The sequence below is a fragment of the Myotis lucifugus genome, unplaced genomic scaffold (genome assembly GCF_000147115.1).
Source record: "Myotis lucifugus unplaced genomic scaffold, Myoluc2.0 scaffold_0, whole genome shotgun sequence".
NCBI classification, from domain to species: domain Eukaryota; kingdom Metazoa; phylum Chordata; class Mammalia; order Chiroptera; family Vespertilionidae; genus Myotis; species Myotis lucifugus.
Window position 1 is genome coordinate 387,790 of NW_005871048.1, and position 24,463 is coordinate 412,252.

Here is a 24,463-nt window from a genome sequence, read left to right on the forward strand (position 1 = left end):
AAGATGGAAAGCTGTAGGCTAGAAGCTGCCTGGAAGCCAAGTGTTTTGGCCCCTTCTTTAAGGAACTCCGTAATGACCAGTAGAAAACACTGGTCCAAGTAAGAGGTTTAGTTTTCATTCTTTTAATCCTCACCTTAGGATGTTTACTGATTTTTAGAGAGGATAGGAGAAACATCCGACTGGTTGCCTCTAGTAAGCGCCAGACTGGGAATGAACTCCCCACCTTTCAGTGTAGGAGTCCCCAGCCCAGTGAGCCACACTAGCTGGAGCCAAGTCAGGGGTGAGGTACCCTCCCCACATCTTCCTGATTGCAGTCACACCTGCCACCTTTGTTATGATACCACACTTGTTTCTTTGCACCACTTATTTCTGATCTCTTCATGTGGATCTCAGCCTGCATGTTACCTGACTGGGAACCTGGTAAGGCAGCTACTAGCATTTATCTAAATTATCTCCTTGCTTTTACCTTCAAGGGCCTTGCCCATCTTCACACCTGACCAGAGTAAATACTTGACAAGCCACTGAATAGCTACATGTTAAGTTAAACTGCCTATTAGCTGGTTCCACAGCATCAAAAAGAGGGTGGATGGTAGGGAGGTCCTAGAGCAGGGAGTCCCTCCGGTCCAAAGTGTCTTTTTCTAGCTCCACTTCAACTCTACTGTTAAATCCCAAAGTTAGCCTTCTGCCAAAGCTTCCACAAAAAAACCTGTCAATGGTTTTTTTTTTTTTTTGGCGGGGGCGGGGGGGGGGGGGGGAGATGGGCTTTTCAAGTTTCACATCAAAATTTGCATCATACCCTTTTTCCTGACTAGGGTCCTATATAGTTGTGTGTAGATGTAGCAATCCACCATCTTCCCAATCATTGAAAAACCTTGAGAGTAGTTTAGACAGAGGAAGCACAGGTTGTACTGGGAGGCACCATCCCTTCCCACCAGTTAAAAAGTGCCAGACAGCCTGGCCTGTGTGGCCCCGTGGTTGAGCATCGAACTATGAACCAAGAGGTCACAGATCGATTCCCGGTCAGGGCATTTGCCTGGGTTGCAGGATTCCCTATGTAGGGTGTGCAGGAAGCAAGTCAATCAACGATTCTCATCATTGATGTTTCTCTCCCTTCCTCTCTTTGAAATAAAATATATATATACACAAAAGTGCCAGACATAGGTGTGGGGGCCATTGCCCTAAACATCGTTTATTGTGCTGTTCTTACATTCCAAACCCAACCCCCTCTCCCATGGGGGACAGCAGAGGGATTTTCACAGTACCTGCATGCCTCCCCATCAAGCTTCCCCCTCTTAAGCCTCAGTCCCTCTATCATGTGGTCCACTGAAACGTAGGCAGGGACAAGGGCTGAGGAGAATGGGAATTTCTCCTTGGAAGGACAGGAGGAAGAGCCCAGAGAACTTGATAACTCCCCACCTCCTGTGCCCTAGGAGAACAGAGATCAGCAAACAGTCCATGCCATCCAGCCAGTGGGCTGGGGGAAGAGGAAGATGGCGGTAACTCCAGAACAGCTGGGCTTGCTGCTTAGGTACCAGAGGTATAGGGAGGAGGCTGGGGCAGCAACACAGGAAAAGCTTTCTATGCAGATCCAAGAAAGGAAACTTTTGGAGCCAGAAAGGAAAGACTGCGGGATATTTTCTTTCCCCAGGTCCTTAAGAGCAGCGGGCAGCTTCTTCACACTTTCTGTTCAAGGGGCCATTCAGTGGCTGGGGGAACGGGCCTTGTGGAACAGGTACACAGGACGCTGGAAGCCTAAGAGGAGAGTGTGCAATCAGGAGGGATGGGCAGGACCTCAAGACTCCACAGGGTCTGTACCTTCTCCCTCAGGACTGGCCTCCCTCCCCCACCAAAATAAGCCAGACTTACCTTTGAAGGTGCTGTGGGGTGTGGCCACAAGCTCATAGCTGGAAAAGCCCACTTCTGGGGATGTCAGGTAGGAACTGAACTGCTCTGGCTTCAGCTGGATTCGATAATAGTTCTTGTAGGTTGTTTCCTAGGGAGAAGAGCAGGGACCACTCAGCTTGCTGCCTTCTCCCTGCCAGAGAATGATGCCCACCCAGGGGATCTTTTCACCTTGTTCTGAAAGTCCTCTTTCCACTTCTTTGGGGTCTTTCTTGCCTCAACTAAAGGACATACCAATTTTCACTTAAATACCAACTCACTGTGAGAGTCTTTCTCTTGGCGTAGGTTGACCAAGGTTGGGGTTCGAGGATCAAGATGCCCCCAGGGCGTAGGTGCCGGTAGATCCGTCGAAACATTCGCTTCAGTCCCTCGTCTCCCCAGTTCAGATGTACCCACTTGGTAAGGCTGAGGCAGAGCACCACGTCATACTCAGGTGTTTGGGCGTCCACCAGCTCATCTCGATCCAGCACATAGTTACCCTGAGGGAGAGGTCAACAGCGGCATTAAAAGAACTATGAACCCACACATTCAATCTGCAGCCTCACTTTATAGCCCTTGGCCACAATCATCTTTGATACCACCAGTATCACTTTTTTGCATGCTATTGGTGGTAAACCAAACATAAAGAAGCCTCACAAGATCTCCAAAGTTGGGGTGAAACTGCCGAGAAAGAATGCTAGAGTTCCTCCAAGACGCTGTCCATTAAGCCGAGCGACTCAATGGGACCTAACCCAGATTTGAAAGGGAGACCTGTGGTTCCTTCTCAATAGTTGGGGCTGGCAAAGTTTTAGGATTGTTCTTTCCAGAGAAGAGACCATCCCTAAGGAAATTTTTTTCTAGATAAGCTAGAAAAAAGTCCATTTTCCAACACTACTCCTGCAGATGGCGAATTGGAGTGTTTCATGAGGAGCTATGTGCAGGCAGTCAGGACACAGACGCTGAAGGCATGTTACCCTCCCCTCCTGCAGAGGACTCTGACTCTTCTCCATCCTATTATCTAGGGTCAATGTGGAGATGATCCAAGGCCAAGCACTTGGGTTCCTGACCACCGACACTCTTCAACTCTATATCATATGCAAACTAAGTCCCTACCAATGGAGAGAAACTGCAAGTATTAGCCACTATCCTAATCCTCCCTCCCCCCTGAGACATTCCATGTCTGATACCCATCCCTTCATGCACCTTCAGGAGGTTAGAGGACAAGTTTCCATGTGGACCAGATCCCCAAGTGAGCATCAGCAGTAGCCCCCTAGAGAAGGTGGACTGGCCTGGATTACAGTCCAGGTAGGGAGGAGGGCAAAAGGGGTCAGATCCCATTTTGGGGCTAGGAGTCACAAGAAAGGAACCCAGGTAGAGCTTCCACCTTTCCAGGTTATAGGAAGGGACACCCAGTGGATTCAGACCCTTCTCTTGAGGATCTGGTTCTCCTGGTGTGGACTGCATATACAGAAATCCCTCTGGCGCATAACCTTCCCGTCACATTATTTAATCTCATCCTCAGACCTGGGCCCTATCCCAAGACCCTCTTACCGTAACGAAGACAACATTGTTGGGGAAGACTGATGTGTCTGCTCCATCCAAGGGCACTTGGGGTGCAGCAATGGGACCCCGGCTTGCTGTCAGTGAGGCTGGGAAGCAGGTCCTCTTTCGAACGGTTTTGATCCCTTCCTCACTCTCTGCCCCTGGGTCCCCCTCAGCAGTCTGGGCTTGCAGACGCAGCTCCTCTGACAGGTAGTGTCGGATGTTTTGGCGGGCCGAGTGGATGAGTTGGGCATCAATATCCAGGCCTACCATGCGGGATGGTCCCCACTTACAGGCAATGCTCAGGGTCACATGGCCCACATTGCAGCCCAGATCTAGGACGTCCCGACCCTTAAACCACTCAGGCTTCAACACCCGAAGGCGCCCATCCTCACAGGAAGGATTTCGGTACCCATAGTACTTGCAGTAATTCCCATACTGGAACTTGCGCTGTTGCTTTTTGAAACCTGCTGCAGGTAGTGGGTGGAGGTGGTGGCGGCCTCCCCCACTCCCTCGGCCCTTTTCCTTGGGACCCTGGCTTCCTCCACTCCTAGCCCCTGCCTCTGACTTGCTGGAAGTCCTGCGACGTTTTCGATGTCGTGAGGAGGAAGACGGGGGTGCAGAGGTAATTGAGGCAGCTGAAGAGGCTGAGAGGGAGCCTGAGGGACCCGGTAGGGCAGACGGAAGGGGAGACACGACCTCGGAAGGGGAGACACGACCTCATCCCTGCAGTTGATGGCCGTGTTGAGTTCATAGGGCTGGGGGGCATGCCGTTGCTGCTGTGTGGTGCCCTCCCCATGGAGTGAGGGAGTGGGGGGAGCTGTGGGCAGCACCGAGTGGCCATCAATCCCTCCAGTTGCCTGCTGCTGCTGGTGGTGCTGTCCCCGGTGTCTATGTCGCTTCCGACCAGTCTTGAGTGGTGAAGCAAGAACTACTTGGGCCTCATCAGTGCAAGTATTGAGACTCAGTGGGTCAGTAATATCTTTGGGGATGAGAATCTCCACTGGATCTCGCCCCTTGGCCGGAAGCGGGGATGACTTAGGGGTCTCAGCATTGAGTGCGCGGCTCACTTCCTCATCCAGGAGACTATTCAGGTTCAGTGGATCAAAGATATTGCCCCCCAGGAGGAAGTTGGAAGGTAACACAGAGTCACAGTCCGAATTAACCCGCCTGCGCCTCTTGAAGGCCGGATGTTTGAAGCCTCCACCACCTCCCCCTACATTGCAGCTATTTCTCCTCTTGCCCCCACCTCCCCCAGGGGGCCGGTGGGGCTGATAGCCGTTCCGGGGTCGAGGCGGGGCAGGGGGTCCCAGTTCTGTTCCACCCCCTCCCCGTCGCTCCTCCCCCAGCTCCGGGGGAGCGGCTCGCCCGTGGGGATCCGACAAGCGGGCCTCCCCGTGCGTGTGGAGGCCGCCCCCTCGTTGCTGCTGCGACTGGCTGACCCGAGGCTGGGCAGTAGCCCCGGGGCTCTCCTTGCCCGCTCCAGAAGCCAAGACCCCGGCTGGTTGTGCTCGCGGGCCAGGCCCACGCTGCGTACCGCCGCGGAGCTCCCCGGAGGCGGGCTCTCGGTGCGGCTGCACCGTGGGGCTGCCCCCTCCGCCTGACTCCTCTTTGAGCGGCGGCGGCGGGGCAGGTACCAGAAACGGCTCCTTCTCCGCCGCCATCTCTATCATTTCCTCCCCTTATTCCGTCCCAGTCGAGGGCTAAGAGGGTGGACCAGGGGGCTTAACCCCCCCCCTTCCTACACCCGCTCCCTTCCCCCCTTCCCTGGGTGCGCGCGCAGCTCCTCTAGCCTAGTCTCGCGCCCTAGCGCCTCCCCCGAAGCGCGGCCCCCTCGCCTACGAGACCAAAACAAGATGCCCGCGAGACCCGAACTCCAGGAACCAACCGCGCGTGCGCCGACCCTGCTCCTCCACCACTACCGCTTTGCCGAGAGCGCGCACAGCCGAAGCGCGTTCCTCTCGCCCCAGAATCACGCATGCGCACTCTGCCGCCACCCTAGTCGCGCGCGCATCCGAGTACGAACCAACTTAACGGCTCCGGGAGTTTAAATATAGCTCCCTGTAATCCCCCCCAAAAGCCCACCACCCCAAATTGACACCCTACTTCCCTTCGCAGCTATGTTCGTCCCTACTGATATCCTTTGTCTCTGCCGCGCGAACCCACCCACCGTAGGCGGGGACGGGGAGCTGGTGTGAAAAGGTCTCCTTGACACCCGACCCTTGTTCCTGAGGAATGAGTCTCAGCGGTCTCCGCCCGGCTCTAAACCCAACAAGCTCCCTACCCCGCCTCCTTCCTCCCCCTAGCGGGGAGCGCCTGCGCACATCCTTTTGGGCTTGCGCGGGTTGATGCAGCACGTGCTGAGGGCGGTGCCCCGCCCTCCGTCCTAGGGGCGGGGACTGTTACGTCGCTTCCCCAGGTTTGGTACACGTAACGTGCGTTAGCACGATTGGGAGGGGCGTGGCTAAGGAACGGGTAGGCCCTCATGAATTATTCATGACTGGTCTCCGTTTGCCCACCTACTTAGAAGGGCTGGGGGGAACGAAGGGGGGGGAACCTTAAAAGTAGAGGAAGGAGCGAGTGTACTGACCGTCTTCCTACGAGCTGTTCTCAGTAAAATACGATAAGTCATTTTAACTCACCCCCCTGGAAAATAGTCACTGCTGAACTGAAAAAAAAATCACTAAAACAGCTGATGTCCAACTTCCTCTTCCAACGAAATGGCCGAGTAGTCCTCTTGCTCCTCAGCCTTCTAATCGCGATCACCTGAGGACACCACGCCCTTCCCTCCGACTTCCAAAGCCCCGATACCAACGCCCCCGTACCCCACCGGACTCCTGAGCGCTCGATCCCCTAGCCCGAGGATTGCGACCCTATGCCCACCACAGCCACCAATAGCAATACATTCACCACTACCGCCAGCTCGCACGCAGGCCTTCCGAGCGCACGCTGCGGCTTCTCGCCGCCTTATAGATAAACGGGTGTGGGTGGGGAAGAGGTTTAGGCTTGGTTGCCCTTGCCTCGGCCAATGAGGAGGAAGCTATTTGACGCCCATTCTACTGGGTGCAAGGCGGCCCGTTCTCCCAACAGTGCTGGGGTGCGGGCCCTGTTGCACCCCAGAGGGTGGGAGAGTCGAGAATGGGGAGGAGAGTCTCAAACAAAATATTAAAATACGGGTGCGAAGGAGACTAAAAGGAATAATAGGAATCAGGGAACGAAGAGGAAAAGACAGCTTGGGGCAGAGAAAAATTAGTAAAAGAAAGATGTGGTTCATTAACGATCAGGCACTGCTGTGGACGCCTAAAGGAAAAAGTGAGGCCATCTAGGATTATGGGATTTGTAGTTTTACAGGGCGTTAGCGTGGAAGATGGCGACATTCAGCTGCGCAAGCGCAAACGCATCTTCTGGCTGCGCATGCGCCTCAGCACTGAGAGTTCGCCGCTGGAGGGAACTGTGGAGCTTACGCGTGGCCTCGTGCCTTTTCTTGGTGGCGGGAAAAGTGGGTCGAGGTTGGAGGGGCTTGCAGAATTGTTGCAGTAGTTCTCTCTGTTCCTCGCTCCAGAAGGTAGCTATCTCTAATCTGGTTGCAGATGAAGATGTTAGGCGCAGCTAATCCTGGGATCTTTCGTCTGAGTTTCCTCGTCAGGGTGACAACTCTTACCCCTGCTCCTTAGAACCTCTAACCGCAAACTCACCCCCGGCCGACAAACAAAAGTAACCCCATTCTTTCTTAGCGGCGGGCAATGTCGGTCCGAGCGAGAATGAGGATTCTGGTGTCTCCGCGGGAGGGGCAGCTGAGGGGGAATTCTCTCACGATGGGGTTCTCGATGGGGGAAGAGAATCTAGAAAGACGCCGTTTTCCTCTTGGAGGGGCGTCAAGGACTTTTGACTGTGATACCCCCGACCTTAAGAGAGGCTTGGTGAAGGAAGGGCGAGGAAAAATGGGGATCACCGGAAAGTTCTTCCCTCAAATGTTAAGGGTGGGATTAAGGCCTTTTACTGTTCCGGACCTAGGCAGCCTGAGAGGAAAAATGGTGCGGCGATCTGGAAGTTGATGGCGACGTGCTGCTCTAGGCGAAAACAGCACAGAACAGGCAGGTGGCGGTCGGCAGCGAGGGCCGCCGGGAGCGCCTGCGGCGGCAGATAGCGGAGCCGGAGCCAGGCCCGGAAGGGTGCCTTCTTGTGATAGTGGCCCTATCTCTGCGCTTCCTGGCGCCCTCTGAACCGAGAAGCTGTAGTTCGCCATTTACAAGATTCTGTAGGAGCTTTAGGTGAACTATGGTAGTGACGACAGGAATGTCTTGTCAGGTAGTCTAGTGTAGGCAGCAGGGGAGCTGCAATCTTCTTTTTCCTTCTGTCTTGTTAAAAGTGAACCATCCTCTCTGAGGAGAAAAGAAAAGAAAAGAAAAGAAAGCAGCTGTTACTGATTGAGGCATGAAAATAAGCAGATTAGACATTAAAGCCAAAAGGGAATCCAACTCCAGCTTAAAGGAGATTTTAAATAGAGTCTTTAAATACAGGTTTTTGAAGCTTGCAGAGTTTAGGTTAGAGTATAATTCTAAAGGGTTGACTTTTATTTTCTTAAGACCAAGGATTCCAGAAACAATATAGAGGGAATAATTGGATAGTGAGGAGGGAGAAATTTGTGAACACATTTTAAATGGGGGGAGGAGGGAAGAGAATGAATGCTGTTTGAAAAGTATTTACAGGACTGAATTAAGTCATTTAGCTACGCCAGTTCTCAAACATGTTATACTCTTTTGTACTCTTGAAAATTCTGAAGGACTTCAAAGATTGGTTTATATCCATGGCAGAAATTAAACAGAAAAATGTAAACATTTATTAATGTTAAAATAACAATAAACTCATTACATGTTCACATTTTTATGAAAAATATATTTTCCCAAACAAAAGGAAAGTTAGTGTAAACATGTTGTTGTTTTACATTTTTGCAATATCTTTCATGTTTGGCTTAATAGAAGACAGCTGGATTTTCATCTGTTTCTGAATTCAATCTGTTATGATACAGGCATACCTTGTTTTATTGCACGTCCCTTTATTGTGCTTCACAGGTGTTGCATTTTTTTTTTTTACAAATTAAAGGCAAGACCCTCCATTAGCAAAAAGATTACAGCTTGCTTTATTGTGATACTCACTTTATTGTGGTGGTTTGGCACCAAATCTGCAATATATCCAAGGTATGCTTGTATCTTGTTTTGGTTGAAGTATATGAGAAAATCCAGCCTAACACAGATAAGTAGTTGGAAAAGGGAGAGGACCCCCAGGAGTCTTTGGATCACACTTTGAGAACTGCTGAGCAAGGTGATTTTTTTCTTAAAACCAATGTGATGATTTTCAGTGTTTAAGTGAAAGTCATTTATTAGCTGGTCAGATGAAAGTTGGTGGTATTTTGTATATTTATTAACTATTTAGAAGTATTTCTCTCTCTGAACTAGATTTCAGTATTTGTTATTGTAGGAGAAAATAATTAGTCTGGAGCAGAGGAGCAGAGACTTGAGTTGTCAGTGACTTCCTGGCTTTCCTTTCTCTATTGATCAGGTTAGAGATTTTCTTTAAAGGTAACGTTCTTCATCACAAACCCACTCTCGATTAAGGGGAAGTGTTACACATCATTGCTTACTAGTATAGATTTACTACAGTTTGTTAACTCAATAATGATCCACAATTTTATCCAGTTGGTTGGGGCTCCAGTAACACACTTTTGCCTACAGAGGTCAGTAGAGGCTTAAATAATTATTTGAACGTAACTTGGAAAATTTGTGCATTTTTAGATTGATCAAAAATACTCTATATTTTATTTAAAGAATTTAGAATTTAAAAAAATAACTTTTGAAGTGATAATATGTGTATGCTATAATATGTTAGAGATGCATAAGGGGGTACAATAAAAAGCTCCGTTCCATACAGTTCTACTCTCCAGAGGCATATTAAAAAGAGAGACATTTTTAAATTTTATTTTTTTTTCTTTTAAAAGATAGACATTTAAAAAGAAATGTTGTCATCTCAAATCTACTAATTTTCATTTTTCATTTAGTATAGCTCTTCTTGAAATTTATATTACCTTCATAGGGACTTCTAATGATTATTTTTGGGATTCTGGAATCTGAGAGAAGATGTTTGTCATTTGTGGTCAAATTCGTATTCCTTTTGCAACCAATTTGATTCAGTTTCTAGCTTCTACTTAGGATTATCATAAATAAGGAGACCAATTTGCTGTAGTGTTTCTCCCCCAATTTCCCATTTACCTTTTTCCTTAGAGCAAATACATCTGGGGGTTGGTAGTGGTGAGTTATGATGCAAAAAGTGAGAAAATGTGCTCCTTAATATGAAAGGAGAAGTAGTTATTGCAGAACAACACATCAGAATTATCCACATTCAGAAATTAAGAAATAGAACAGAAAAATACCAAAAGATAACTTAAAAATACTTTACACCCAATCATGCTGTAGCCACACTAAGTCAAGTCCCAACACCTTTTGAATTCATCTTAGGAACCAGGGTGAGGAACTTTACACCCCAGACAACTGAGTGTTTACTATAATTTGGCCTTTTGAAGGTCTTAAAATTTTCAGATTCTTTAAAGGAAACTGTATATAAATTTAAAGATCCATTTTATGCTGCTTTGTGGGTATTTTATAAGTGGGAGATGGCAGAGTTGGAAGATTGAATTGCAAGTCTAGGGCCTTCAAAGTACTCAAAACCAGCAGTCAGAAATAAGATCACTGAGAAGAATAGATGTTGTATTAGTAGAATTTGAAAGCAAAGGCCTGGGTTCAACTTGGCTCTCCCATGTATTAACACTGAAATTTTGGGCAAACCACTTAACCTCCCTGCATATTTTTCATCTGTAAAAAGGGGAAATGATATTTTATGACCTCTAATAACACTACCTGAGTTACAGTATTTATTATAACTGTTACAAAAATAAGAGTGAATTATATGCTTTAAACCTAAGAAAACTGGGTAGAGGGTTATAAATTTAGGCTGATAAAAAAGCAGTTCTCTTCTAACAAGTGGATAGAAGTAATATCAATAGTGGAAAGTATAAATTGGAAAAATGTACAAATTATTGGAACATCACCCACAAATTGAGTCTCAGCATTCTGCTGTGCCACAGATGGCTTATAGATGTATGAATATATTAAACTCTTCAGCACTTAAAACACTAAGAATTATTGCTAATCTTTAAAACAATAACTCTAATTATCCCCTGGCATGTAATTGGCATTGCTCAGAAGGCAGAAGTATAGTCAAGAAGGCAGAACAGCCCTAACTGGTTTGGCTCAGTGGACAGAACGTCAGCCTGTGGACTCAAGGGTCCCAGGTTCGATTCCGGTCAAGGGCATGTACCTTGGTTGCAGTCACATCCCCAGTTGGTGTGCAGGAGGCAGCTGATCGATGTTTCTCTCTCATTGATGTTTCTAACTCTCTATCCCTCTCCCTTCCTCTCTGTGAAAAATCAATAAAATATATTAAAAAAAAGAAGGCAGAACATGTAGTTCAGGGGTTCCAGGAAAAGAAATCCTGAACCCAAGAAGACAGGAAGAGAAGAAAGTTTAAACTCATGTTCAATCAGAGCTTTAGCAGTTAATTTCTTTTTTCTAACAGAGCACAAAAAAAGTGTAGCTTCTGAGCTGAATGATGACAACATTGCAGAGTAAAGAAGGTGAGTCAAAGAGTGAGGGAGGTTCATTTTATACATATCTTTCATTTTTCCCTTCTCAGATTCCTACCAAAGAGAAGCTCAGTTTACATATTTTTTATTTCTACTTTGTTAAAGTTACTACGTTTCTAGACACTTTGAGTAAAATATATATCTTAGAAATAGTCCTGCTCAAGGAATATATGAACTCATAAATATCTATAACATAAATTTGAGTGGGGTGAATGTCACCAGGCAGGTACAGAGTATTATGGAAGCTCAGAAGAAAGAGATATTACTTACACCTGGGAGGATCACTCCAATTTTCATTGTATCATCTGTAGATTTTAACTATATTTTTTTCATTTTCTCTTAATTTCCCATAAAATTTTGTCCAAAGTTAAAATAGACAAATTTTTAAATTTTTATATTTAAATAATTCAGTTTCTCAAATGCTTATATTTATCACCTTGCAATTACTCAGTGGTTCCTAAGCCTGGAAGTACATCAGAATCATCTAGATAGTCTTGTAAAATTTCAGATTCTCGGGCCTCACTTCAGAATATTTCATCAGAAACTCAGGGCAGGGGAAATGAGGGTGGGTGAGTAGAGACCTAGAAATATGAATTTATTAAAATATTTCTCCAGATAATTCTGATATGGTCAGTCAGTTGGCAGTGTTTGGCAGTCTCTGTGTTAGACTCTATGTTTCATAAATTCCATTTGATGATCAAATTTCTTTCAGAGTATGGGAAAGGATCAAAAAAACCCTTTATCCCACCTGCACAAAAAGTGCATAGCCTGATGCCCTATAACCCTAACTCACACAAAGAGGAGACTCTGGGGATCAGTTCCCTGGAGGCAGAGGCCGGACCAAACCTGCTAAAGGCCAAGTTAGAGAAGAAGGAGGAGGAAGCAACCACAGTGAATGGTCCATGCAGTGACCAGGAGAAAAAAGTAAAGGTTCAAGACAACAAGCAAGCAGAGAAGAAAGAAAAGGTATCAGTCATACTGATGGGCTCTAGTGGGACAGTTTCTTCTAGTCATTCATCCTGGACAAATAGAATCTTTCCATGTTGGGGAAATTCATCTTGTAGTTTCAGTTTTTTATTCCTTTTTTGGGACTTCCATTTTTTTTCTTAAAAAGATAAAAAATGTTTTGATGACAGTATTTAGCAGGAAATAATGGTAGGTATGTAGGGGCTGAGGTGGTTTGGATATGAAAGTAGAGGTGGACAGAAATTTAATCAACTTTATCCATTTTTTGACTCCTTTATTCCCAGGAGATCTGGGATAGAGTTTATGGAGTCCTTATATGCGATAGACTTCATGCTCTCAGCCTTGTGAGTTTACTGCCTCATCTAACGGAGGCTTTTCTGACTGGCCAGAGAGGAGAACTGGGAAAAGACGAGCAGTTTTCCTTCTCTACCCTTGTCTATGCAGGAAAAATCAAATCTTACCGATGAAGAGTTTGAGGAGATTGTCCAGATTGTTCTACAGAAGTCCCTCCAAGAGTGCTTGGGTATGGCTTATGGTGAGAGAAAAAGAGTTTCAGTTAGGCAGAGAAACTGTTACCTGGGATGTTGAGTAAATTGACAGCTTCCTTTCCTGCCTCCATCCTCTTAAGTAAGACAGTATTAGATGGGACTTCGACATACTTTAAAATACTTCATCTTCTATCAAGGACTATAGCTAAACCACCTTAGATAGGGGGTGCAGACTTTTAGAAAAGTAGATTACATTGACTTCAGAATGTAAATACAGTTTCATCTAAATTTTTTAAAATGTAAGTTAAATTCTTTTCTATATGTTCAGAATTTACTTAGAAAAGATAAATTATTTTTCCCAGGTTTGAAGAATTTAGTTTCCATCTACCCTTGTATATTTTCTGTTTCCCATACTGTTTCAACATGCTCAAGGATTTTATTTTTAGAACAAAGGACTCTATAGCATAGGCCCCAAGACCCTATCAATAAGGTCATGGGGCTAAGGAAAATGGTCTGATATTTTCAGCTATTCTTAGATATAATTCTATTCCTAGAGGAAAGTTTAAGGAAAAATTATATAAGACACAGTAAATAAAATAAAATTAACATTACCTGGCTATCCTGGAATGAGGCAGGTCAATCTGGAAAGGCTTTTAGAAGGACATAAATTTGTATTTTTTCCTGAAATTTTAAAGACTTAAAATTTTATGATATGACAAAAGTCCAAAAGTAGACTCTTCCAGGCAACAGGTGGAAGACATTTTAATGAAAGATTATAATTTAAAAATAATGGAGTGGTTATTTCTTAACATTACTTCTTTGCTTATAGTGTTTTGTTTTGGAAGAGATAGAATCTAGCCTTGATTTTGCAGAGACTTCCTGTGCCCAGCCCATAAGACATACCCAGTTAGACAAGGAACCAGGAATTGCTTCTTCTACTACTGATAATGATAATGCTGATAGGTAAGTTTATTCCTGTTAGGTGAGTTGATTACAGGGTGGACTTAATATTTATAAAAGGTTATCTATCTACCTACCTACCAACCTACCTATCTGGTCATTTTTTTTTCTGGTCATTTTTTGTATCTCTGTAAATTTGTCTCAGCTCAGGAAAGCTACCTGTTTGAATTGGGAAAAATAGGCAGGTAGATAGGTAAAATGACATCAGGAGGCCTTAGAGAGCCTAGGATTCTTCTATCCTCTTAAAATTTATTTTTGGATTCTTTTACCTTTTCATTTAAAAATATCTTATTTTCAGAGAGTGGGTAACGGTACCTCATATTCTAGAGATTTCAGCCTCTCAGGAAGATGGAATAATCCCATCTAAGCCAGACCAGCCAGATCTTGCATCATCTGAGAAGAAATTCAGTAAACTCTCCTTAAGGAGAAGAAAGAAAAAAGCTCGTAAGTATAGTCAGATATACTTTGACATCTGGCTCAAATACTTAATCCATAAAATTAGGGAATGGGACAGTGGGCAGGCTGAGAATTTCCAACCTAAGGCTTGAAACTATCATGCTATGATTTTTCTTCCTTCATCCTTCTTTCTGCTTTATTATCTACAAAGAATCTCTCCCACATAACCCTACCCTACAATTATTTTATCTTCCCAGAAGATGAGAAAATGAAGAAAGCCCAGCGAGGACATGAGCATAAACAGAAAGACCAACTGAAGAAAATGGTTCAGGATCATGCTCAGATCAGGGACCAACAAAAAGGAGAGGAAAGTGGTTTTGGTAAGTTCAGCCATGGTTTGGAAAACTACTTGGGCTTGAAAACTGGAGATGAAGGAGAGAGGCAAGGGTTAGAATGTTAGAGGGAATTCTGCAAAGATTATAATTAATTTCTCATTGCTACTTGTTAGAGGATATGCTGCTGAAGAAGAGAGAGAAAGATTTAATTCATTGAATTATTTGTTCATATAATCTATAGTTTTGGGGTACCTATTATATACCAGGCATTTTAGGAGGGCTGGATAAGTGCAGAATAAATGAGTATAAGCCTGTCACAAGGGAGATAGGCTTCTAAGGAAGGTAGATAAAAAAGCTATAAGTTGGGAGTAGAATTGGAAAAATTTCTAAGACAAGATACTGCTTGAGCCAGAACTTGAAGTATAATTTAGTCAGATGAACCAAGGTAGAAATGGGGGTGGATCAGAGTGATAATTTTCAGAGTTATGGAGGAGGACTAATGTTGGTAGCTTTTGGTTGTGCTTTGGGGTAGGAGGTTACAGGGGTAGGGGAGATAAGGCTAGAGACATGCAAGGGCCAGGTCTTAAAGGACCTTGCATGTGAAGTTAAGGGGGTTTGGGTTTTATTTTATAGATAAAGAGGAACCATTGACATTAAGTAGGGGAAAATTGATAAGATTTCTATTTAGAAAGCTCACTTTGGCAATAGCATGGAAGATGAATTCCTGTGAACAAGACTAGACTCAGAAATAGTGATCCAAGCAAGGAAGATAGACAATATAGACAATAGCAGTGATGAAGAAGAGACAAATTTGAGATCTTTAGGAGACAGGATCACCATGATATGGTTACCAGTTGGATATGAGAGCTGAGGAAGAGTGAGGCGTGAGTGAATGAGTGGCTGAAAGGATTATGATCTAAAATGGAGAGTATAGAAGAAAAAGTTTAAGGTGGTGAATTCATCTGTGAGCAAGTTATGGGGTCTTTGATGAGATTTAGAGCTCAAGAAAGAGGTCTGGGTTGGAGATAGAAATTTCAGAGTCATCTACATCAGTAAGAATAGATGAAATTTTTCTAAGAAGAAGGTAGGGAGTGAGAAGAGAAAAACACTGAGTAAAAAACCCTGGGGGACATAATGTTTAGGATTGAACAGAAGAAGAGCTGCCCAGGGAAAAAACTAAGAAGAACTAAGAGAAAATTAGAAAGGTAGAAGGAAAATTAGGAGAATGTGGTATCACAGATGCCAGGGGAGGAGAGAATTTCATAAAAGGGAGTATTTAGCCTTGTCAAACGCTACTATAGAGACATCAAAGGGGATAAAGATTTGAAAATGCTTAACCGATATCACAATTAGTAAGTCAGTAGGTCTTAATTAGAGCAATTATATGGGTTGGTAAGGGTGAATGGCAGGTTATAGTTGGTTGAAGAATAAATACTTTTTAAATTAGTTTAGATGAGAAAACTAGGAGGGAGAAAATGGTAAATAAAAGGAGGAGTGGGTATAGAGTTAAGGGAAAGTTATTTTGAGCTTTCTTTAAAAAGAAATAGTCTTGACCTGTGTGTTACCAGCATATTTATGTGCTCAGGGAAAATTGTTTATATATAGAGAGAATTATTCTGAGAAAGGACAGTTTAGCCTTTGAGATTGAATGGATGGAAGATAAGGATGGATATAGATGTATTTCTTATTTTAACAATAGTTATTAATGCCTTATATTATTTGCCAGGCATTGTGCTAGGTGCTGGAAATATGTTGGTGAACAAAATAGCTAATCCCTGACTTTATGGAATTTGCAGTTTTAGTGTATTGGACAGATAATAAACAAATATTTAATATGAAGTGATCTTGAGAAATTTTAGGATAAGAAATAAAATAGATCATATAATATATTAGTATTTTTAAAACTTTGAATATAAATACTTATAAATATAAGTAAATATAAATACTTATGAATATAAGTAAAATGAACAATATGGAGGAAAACAGGCTTGTGCCCCCCCCCCCACCTCAAAAAAAGACAGAATCCAAAGTGTAAGCAACAATGGAATAAACAGTCAGCTAGTGTTTAACATGTATATGTGTGTCTATATAATTTTAATTATAGAAGCATAATATGGTTTGTACATACTTGAAAGAAAATTCTAGCAAGACTATGCAGTCACCAAACAAGGTAGTCCAGGGCAATAAACCACTCCTCATGTTGTTATGACATGGTAATATAAGGAACTGGAGGTATTAGCCTAATTTGGGTACTCGGATGGTCTGGGTGGTACTGATCTTCTCCTGAACCTCTCAGTATTAGGGAAAGGATTGCACTTTATTTTATTTTTGTCAGAGATTTCTTTTTATATAGCTTGCCAAAAAGGGCATGCTTTAAGGTACAGGATGGCCAAGATTCTTCTTCAGACTCATAGTTACAACCAGAACCAAACTTATACAAATGCAGCCAGACAAGAAAACCAGTCATTATATGGAATGATTTGGGGGTGTCCCTTCTCCTCGCTCTGGTTGCTACCTCAATTCCACCATTGCTCTCCTGCATTTTAATTCAAGGTTTTCAAGCCAGGTGGAAGACAGATTTTCCTTGGAGAGAATTTACACATTAGCATTAATGATGAACGTGAACACAGTTTTTATATATAAACTGAAAATTGGAAGAGGTAGTACTTTCCAGAGAGAAGGATGTGGGGATAGGAGTGGGCGTTCACACATCACAGTTCTGGCTGCTCCCATCAGGATTGCACTTTAGACTGAAAGATGGAAGTTCACCCCTTAGGCAGTGCTTGTGAGTCAGGTTGTGATTGTAGTGAATGTGTAAGCCTCTTGCTATAAAAGAACTACGCTTCCTGTTTCTTATAGTTCCCAAGGAGAGGTGAGTCCTCCTAGAGTAGGAAGTTAAAAGGGAAGTATCTGATAAATACAACCAATTTCTGTTAAGTACTGTGAATGAAAAAAATGGAGTGTCATTAAAGGAAATAATGGAGACTCAATTAAAATGGGTCAGTCAGCCCTAGCTAGTTTGGCTCAATGGATGGAGTGTCGGCCTGCGGACTGAAGGGTCCCGGGTTCGATTCCGGTCAGGGGCACATGCCTGGGTTGTGGGCTTGATCCCCAGTAGGGGGCATGCAGGAGGCAACCAATCAATGATTCTCTCTCATCATTGATGTTTCTGTCTCTCTCTCTCCCTCTCCCTTTCTCTCTGAAATCAATAAAAATATATCTAAAAAAAGAAAGAAAATGGGTCAGTCAGGGAATTCATTTGTAAGGAAATAACATTTAAGCTGAAACCTGAAGGAATAGTAGAAGTAAGAGAAAGAGTGTTAGGTAGGGTAAAGTTTGGCATATTCCAGGTACTAAAAGAAAGCTGGTGTGATTGGAGTTCAGAGAGCAAGGGGAAGTAAGGCAGGAAAGTAGCTCTGGATAAATATAAAGAAGTAGGTAGTAACTAAATCAAAGACCATGTTACAAAGTGAGAATTTTTTCCAAAGTGCAGTGGGAAGCCACTGGTGGATTTTAACCAGGAGAACAACATCATTGAGTTAATGTTTTAGAAGAATCCAATTAGAGAATGAAGTATGAGGGGTCAAGAGTGGACAAGAAGTTAGTACTAGATTAGATTTTTGGTGGCTTGGATTAGGATGATGAAATTGGAGACAGAGAAATGGATGATTTCAAGATATGTGTTAGAGGTAACTGTCAGAACTTGGTAATGAATTGGATATGGAGGGGGGGATGAAAGAGGAGAGAGTATGTTAAAGATGATTGGTTTCTGGCTTGAACATGTACATGAAAAGAGGTGGGGAAAGGTGGAGGAAGAACAGATTTGTGGGATAAGATTAAGTGTTTGGGTTTTAGGTCCATTAGATTTGAGATCATTGTGAGACATCCAAATAGAGTTACAAAAGAGCAAGATGGCTATAGATATCTGGAGCTCAGAACAGAGACTGTTAGTATATACATCTCTGTGTTATCCGGTATGAAAATGTATTTCAAAGCTATGGGAGTGGGAAAGTTTGCCTCAGGAGAAAGTGTAACATGGGAGCAAACATCCATGATTGGACTTTGGAACGCCAACATTTAAAGCTTTAATGGAGAAAAATGAGAACCCAGTAAAGGAGGAAGCTGCCAGAAAGATGGAGAGAGGGAATAGGAGAATAAGTGATCACAGAATCCAAGGAAACTAGTATTTCAAGAGTGAGAGGTCAACTGAAATGCTCTTAATGTGTGTTTGACATCAGTCTTCATTATCATAGAGCCATGTTGAGAGCCTCAAGCTCCATTTTCAGACACATCATCTTCTCCTCTTTCTACACTGTTTGAAAGGGAACTTTAAAGAACTGTTTATTGTTGTCTTTGAAGATTTCATACCAAGCCATAAATATCTAGTTCTATGTCATTAGGATGATTTCCCCCCTCACTCATTTCCTCATGAATATTCATTATTTTCACAACCAACCACTTATTTTATTGATCTATGTTTACTTTTATAGTCCCAACCCCTTCTCACATTCTTTTTTTCTAGTCTTGCTAGGGCATCTCTATAAACATCCAAAAATATCATTAGCAACTATCTTTTCAGACTAATACATCATTCCCAACCAGTACCTTGTTCTTCAAAATTAATTAATCAAGAATGTGGTCCATAATATGCTTTTCTGAGGATGGTTTCAATAGGATGGAGGGCATTCCTTATGTTCAGGTATTTAAAGTAAGATTTGACAGTGGGAGAGTGAACTTACTAGGGAAACATATCGTGAATATATAGTGTACCCATGTGCCTAGTTATGTGATTTTTTTCTAGTAACACTCAATTTAATGAATATAGGCACAGAAAAGGTAGAGTGGGTTCATTCAGAGTTGTGTTTTACCTGCTGGGTAGGAGGAAGGACAAAGGGTCTAAGGAGTCAAACCTGAGTAAGTACAGAGTAAAGAAAAGAGGTTGCTTCTGGATTGAGGGGAGGGTAAGAGATCTAGATAAAGTGAAAGTTGCTATAGGGGTCCTTTGAGCAAGTGAAGTGGGAGGACAGGGAATTTTTATCTGAGAGGGATATTTGGATAAGTGGTTCAAGGGAGTATGCAGTCCCTGCAGATGACTGGTGGGGCATACAAGGTTAGGAGTGGGTTACTGAAGTGAAGTGGGTTATGAGATAGCATGGAAGAAAAGGTCAAAGAACTCAGAGAATGGGATTCTTTGTGAGTTACCCCTATGGAAATAGTGATCATTTGGAATGAGGCCAGGAGGTAGAGAGGAGAAGGCTGAACCAGATGTCAGCATCTTTTCAAGGGAGATGAGAGGGTGGTATATATAGTTCCATCACCTGGACCTCAAGGGAGGAAGGTTTTTATAAGGAGGAGATGGTAATGGTCTGGAAATGGCAATAGGGAATAAGGATGATACTGAATCCATTTTCTGGCCTGAGAGACATGAGATGCATGAGAAGGAACCAATTCTATTTAGAGAGCTGCGGGTGGGGTGGGGTCGGGTAGAGGCAATGTCAGTGCATCACCAGGTTTCAAAAATGAGATAGAGGGTCAGAGAAGAGGTTAAAGATATGTGGACTTTTGTTGCTTTTGTCTGGAATTCTAAAAATAACAGTGGAAGGGTTTAGGAAGGAAAGAGGAGAGGCTGTGTCGGGTACAGGAACAACTCAGAAAATGTGGGAATAGAGAAAGGTGGGGATGATAGTTTGGCAGGTAAGTGATAAAAGGAATGCTTTGCCCAGCCGTGGTGGCTTAGTGGTTGAGTGTCGACCTATGAACCAAGAGGTTATGGTTTGATTTCTGGTTAGGACACATGCCTGGGTTGCGGGCTCAATCCCCAGTGATAGGTGTATAGGAGGCAGCCAGTCAATGATTCTCTCATCATTGATGTTTCTATCTCTCTCTCTCCCTCTCCCTTCTTTGAAATCAATAAAAAATATATATATTTAAAAGGAATGCTTTGTCTTTCAGCAGGGCCTGAAGTAAATAGTTGATTGAGAAATGATGGACTTAGACCCGTGTTTTTGGAGGGGGGTGAACTTGGGGCTGTTGGTCCCAAAGGTTGCAACTTGATGATTTGGTGACGGATAAATCTGCTGAGATTCAGATAGGAACTCTGGATGTTGTACACAAAAGATGCTGGGTAGCCCTTCAAAAGAATTTTTCAGCATTGACATGCTAGCAGAGAACAAGGAACTAGCCAGAAGGATGGAAACCAACCTTTTTAAAGAACTGTCAATATAGGAAACACTTCTTTCTGCCCTGGGTGGAGGAGAAATGATGGCATAGTATGGTAAAAGACTGAAATGTGAGACCTGGGTTGTAAATTTAGCTCTGCCACAAATTTAGACTAATCTTTAGCAAGTCAATTATCTTCTCTGAGCCTTTCTTTTCCCATTTATAAGTAAGGATTAGACTAGGTGATCTCTAAGGCTATGTGATTCTGGTGAGGACTATATTGATTTTAAATGAGTTGAAGAAGGAAGAGCACATTTTTGAGTCTCATTTCAGTTTTTTCCCCCGTCACAGGTCAGTGTCTAGTCTGGGTCCAGTGTTCTTCCCCAAACTGTGGGAAATGGAGGCGGCTTCATGGGAACGCTGACCCCTCAGTCCTTCCAGATAATTGGTCCTGTGACCAGAATACAGGTAGAATGGAGTGGAAATGTTTATGGTGTGTTTTTTTTTTTGTTCCACCCTTTCTTTCCCTGCATATATCCTTTAAATTAATTATGTTGTAGGTGTAGTTTCAACTCCAGGGGTCCTTATAGTGTCTAGAGAAAGAAAACGATCTTCTTGTCATATCAAGATGAATCTGGCATAACGGGCTAGAAGAAGACAACCTAAAGAATTATGTTGTCGGGAGGGGCATGGAATCTGAACATATTTTCTGAGACCAGCCAATGTGGTTCAGTGGTTGAGCATTGACCTATAAACCAGGAAGTCATGGTTGGATTCCTGGTCAGGGCACATGCCTGGGTTGCAGGCTCGATCTCCTGTGGGGGGTGGGGGAGGGCGTGTGTGAGGCAGCTGATCAATGATTCTCTCTCATCGTTGATGTTTCTATCTCTCTCTTCCTCTCCCTTCCTCTCTGAAATAAATAAAAACATATAGAAAAGCACACGTATGTTCTGAGAGAATTCCATCTTTTTCAGCATTAGTCTGACCCTGGAAATCCTGATTAGATTATTGGTATTGGGTTGGATAGGAAGGGATATGGAATATACAGGGAAAAGCAGGTAAGAAAGATCCAATGGCATAGAATTCTAGAATGTTTGAAACTACTTGAAAGACATTATGATGCTCTAATTCAGCCCAATTACTTTACAGATGAGAAAACAGTGTCTCAGAGAAATTATAGTCATAATGTTACATAGAAGGGTCAAACAATGTGGGATATAGAAGCCTGGAATCTCTTTCTCTAGAGCAGCGGTTCTCAACCTGTGGGTCGCAACCCTTTGGGGGTCGAACGACCCTTTCACAGGGGTCGCCTAAGATCATCGGAAAACACATACATAATTACATATTGTTTTTGTGACTAATCACTATGCTTTAATTATGTTCAATTTGTAACAATGAAAATACATCCTGCATATCAGATATTTACATTACGATTCATAACAGTAGCAGAATTACGGTTATGAAGTAGCAACGAAAATAATTGTATGGTTGGGGGTCGCCACAACATGAGGAACTGTATTAAAGGGTCGCAGCATTAGGAAGGTTGAGAACCACTGTTCTAGAGTATAAGGAGGCAGCACTCCTACTTCTAGGTTGCATTTCCTCCAAGGGTCTTTGTTCTTCTTCCTCCGTGCCCATTTCCCAGGTGCCCTTTTGGTCATACCTGCTGCCTATACCTGTTTCCTGTTCTATCTCCTGCCCTCATCCAGGCTATTTTCCTTCTCTTTTTTGGCAGACTTGGAGTACAATCACTGTGATATCCCTGAGGAGACCTGGATAGGGCATGAGAGTGATGTGGCCTATGCCTCCTACATCCCAGGATCCATCATCTGGGCCAAGCAATATGGTTACCCCTGGTAGGGCGCCATGGCATACTTGGAACAGCCTCCATGAACTTGAGAGTGGTAGATTCAAATAGAGAAGGAAGGAAATGGGAAACATTTACAATGGAAATGGTACCTGCCTTAGCCATGGCTGGGTGCCTCAGTTGGAGCATTGTCTGGTACACTGAAAGATTGTGGGTTTGATTCCTGGTCAGGGCACATACCTCGATTGTGGGTTCAATCCCCATGGCGGGGTGCATACAGGAGGCAACCGATTGATGTTTCTCTCTCTCCCTCAAATAATTTAAAAATCCACAACATATCCTCAGGTAAGGATTAAAAAAAAGAAAAGACATGGTACCTGCCTTAGAAAAAGCATGGGGTGGGGGAGAATATAAAGTACTAAGCTTGGAGGCTTTGAAAGAGCATGTTCTCTAGAATTTCATAGTGGATGTTGTATTTCCCTGGAAAAAAGAGTCTGACAATTCTATCCTGAATGGGTAGAAAGAGGAGAGTGGCTCTACAGCATTTTTAAAACATTGAGATATTAGGGATAAAGTAAGAGAACAAGGGAGGGTAGGATGGGTAATTTCTTCACTGGAGCTGTCCCTAGTCAGAAGACTTTGTTCTCAGACTTGCTGGAAGGCCTAAGGATAAGATACTTTTACAAGGAAGATCCTAAGCTTCTTTGTACATTGGTGACAGTTACTTCAGTCTTCAGTCATTTGGTAGTGACCACTGGGAGGGATTGACGGGGGTGGTGGTGTCTGACTTTGGTTACAAAACATATTGCTCCTTTCTTTACATGTGTATTAATGAGTTTGTGTTCTATTCATCTAAACCCATCTCTTCCGTCTCCTATATCCATCTATCTTCTTCAGGTGGCCAGGCATGGTAGAATCTGACCCTGACCTGGGGGAATATTTTCTTTTTGCTTCTCATCTTGATTCCTTGCCGGTGAGTTTTCCTGATTCAGGTAGGTGGTCAAGCCAAAGTAATGACCAAAGTCATCCTAACAGATGCACAGAGTTAGAACATAGGCATAGCCAGCAGACATGAGCAGAATCAGACACTTAGCTGGAGTGACAAACAGAAATAAATTCTCACACATAGAAACAAACTTGTATCTAATTAAATATTTATTAGGACATGTATGTTTTGATAAATTTGCATTGGTTAGGATTACTGAGGTCAGGATGGAAGAATAATGAAATAAGTGGGTCAGGTGGATCAGTATAAAGGAGCAGAAGAGGCCCAGCATCTCCTTCCTTGTGACTCCACAGTGCTTCCCCTCCTTTTCTGGCTGGAGGGCCAAAGCAAGGAGAAAGACAAGAGGCCATAACATAACCATCTTTCATTTCAGTCTAAGTACCATGTGACATTTTTTGGAGAAACAGTCTCTCGTGCTTGGATCCCAGTCAATATGCTAAAGAACTTTCAGGAGCTGTCTCTGGAGCTAGCTGGAGTGGTGAGCAACCTTGGGGGTCAGTTGTGATACAGCAAACTTAAAAACGAAATTTTCCCTTTATTAAACCTGATATTCTCCCAGGGGAAGCTGAATCAGGAGAAAGTCTCATGTCTGACCAAGTGTGCAAGGGTGAGGTTATTCATGAGGGACTCTTCTATCTACCAGGATTGTAACAAGATAGTCATTTTTTTAAATCTTTTCCCCTGCCTTCAGATGGGAGGCCTTCCTGAAGACTAGTTTTCTACAGTTTAGCCAAAGCAGGTGTGGCGGAAACGAGGGCATAGATTAACTCAGGGTTTCTCAGTCTGGAGACTATTGACATTTTGAGCCAGATAATTGTTTCTTGTGGAGGGCTGTCCTGTGCATTGTAGGATGTTTAGCAGCATCCCTGGGCAACTAGCCAGTAGGAATCCCCCACCCCTGGTTGTGACAACCAAAGAGTTGTCTCTAGAATTGCCAAATGTCCTCTCGGGGGGCAAAACCTCCCCTGGCTGAGAATCACTGCATTAGCTATAAATGAGCAGAGGTCCAGCAGCTTAGGGGCCGTAGAAAATTAGGTAGTGAGTATTAAATCAAACAGCTGGATCTAAAGAAACTTATGAAAAGCTTAAAAGTGTAATCATCTGAAGTCCTTTAATCTTGCCTTTTCAAATTTCCATGGGAATTACTTTGGAGAGGACATCAAAATGTTGGTTGAAAACATTGCTAGGAATTGGTGAGGGTTTTTTGTTGGGGGCTAAGTGAGAATT

At 43.4% G+C, this 24,463-nt stretch overlaps 2 protein-coding genes across 2 annotated transcripts in view; one reads left to right on the forward strand and one right to left on the reverse strand.

Annotated features, from left to right (window-relative positions):
* Window positions 1–1,158: 1,158 nt before the first annotated feature.
* Window positions 1,159–6,402, reverse strand: MEPCE (methylphosphate capping enzyme). The gene is given in 5 exon segments (XM_006081028.3): window positions 1,159–1,752; window positions 1,867–1,993; window positions 2,163–2,381; window positions 3,433–4,125; window positions 4,128–6,402. Coding segments are annotated over 5 exon segments (2,061 nt in total). The 5' UTR covers window positions 5,097–6,402; the 3' UTR covers window positions 1,159–1,699.
* A 469-nt stretch (window positions 6,403–6,871) lies between these two features.
* The window catches only part of ZCWPW1 (zinc finger CW-type and PWWP domain containing 1), a 72,911-nt gene continuing 55,319 nt past the window's right edge, over window positions 6,872–24,463 (forward strand). Inside the window, exons 1-11 of the mRNA XM_023754164.1 lie at window positions 6,872–6,988; window positions 11,053–11,110; window positions 11,832–12,085; window positions 12,530–12,620; window positions 13,446–13,536; window positions 13,832–13,977; window positions 14,187–14,309; window positions 20,775–20,891; window positions 22,159–22,279; window positions 23,128–23,203; window positions 23,610–23,714. Of these exons, the coding sequence (XP_023609932.1) occupies window positions 11,083–11,110; window positions 11,832–12,085; window positions 12,530–12,620; window positions 13,446–13,536; window positions 13,832–13,977; window positions 14,187–14,309; window positions 20,775–20,891; window positions 22,159–22,279; window positions 23,128–23,203; window positions 23,610–23,714 (1,152 nt within the window). The 5' untranslated portion in view covers window positions 6,872–6,988; window positions 11,053–11,082. The remainder of the gene's footprint in view (window positions 6,989–11,052; window positions 11,111–11,831; window positions 12,086–12,529; window positions 12,621–13,445; window positions 13,537–13,831; window positions 13,978–14,186; window positions 14,310–20,774; window positions 20,892–22,158; window positions 22,280–23,127; window positions 23,204–23,609; window positions 23,715–24,463) is intronic.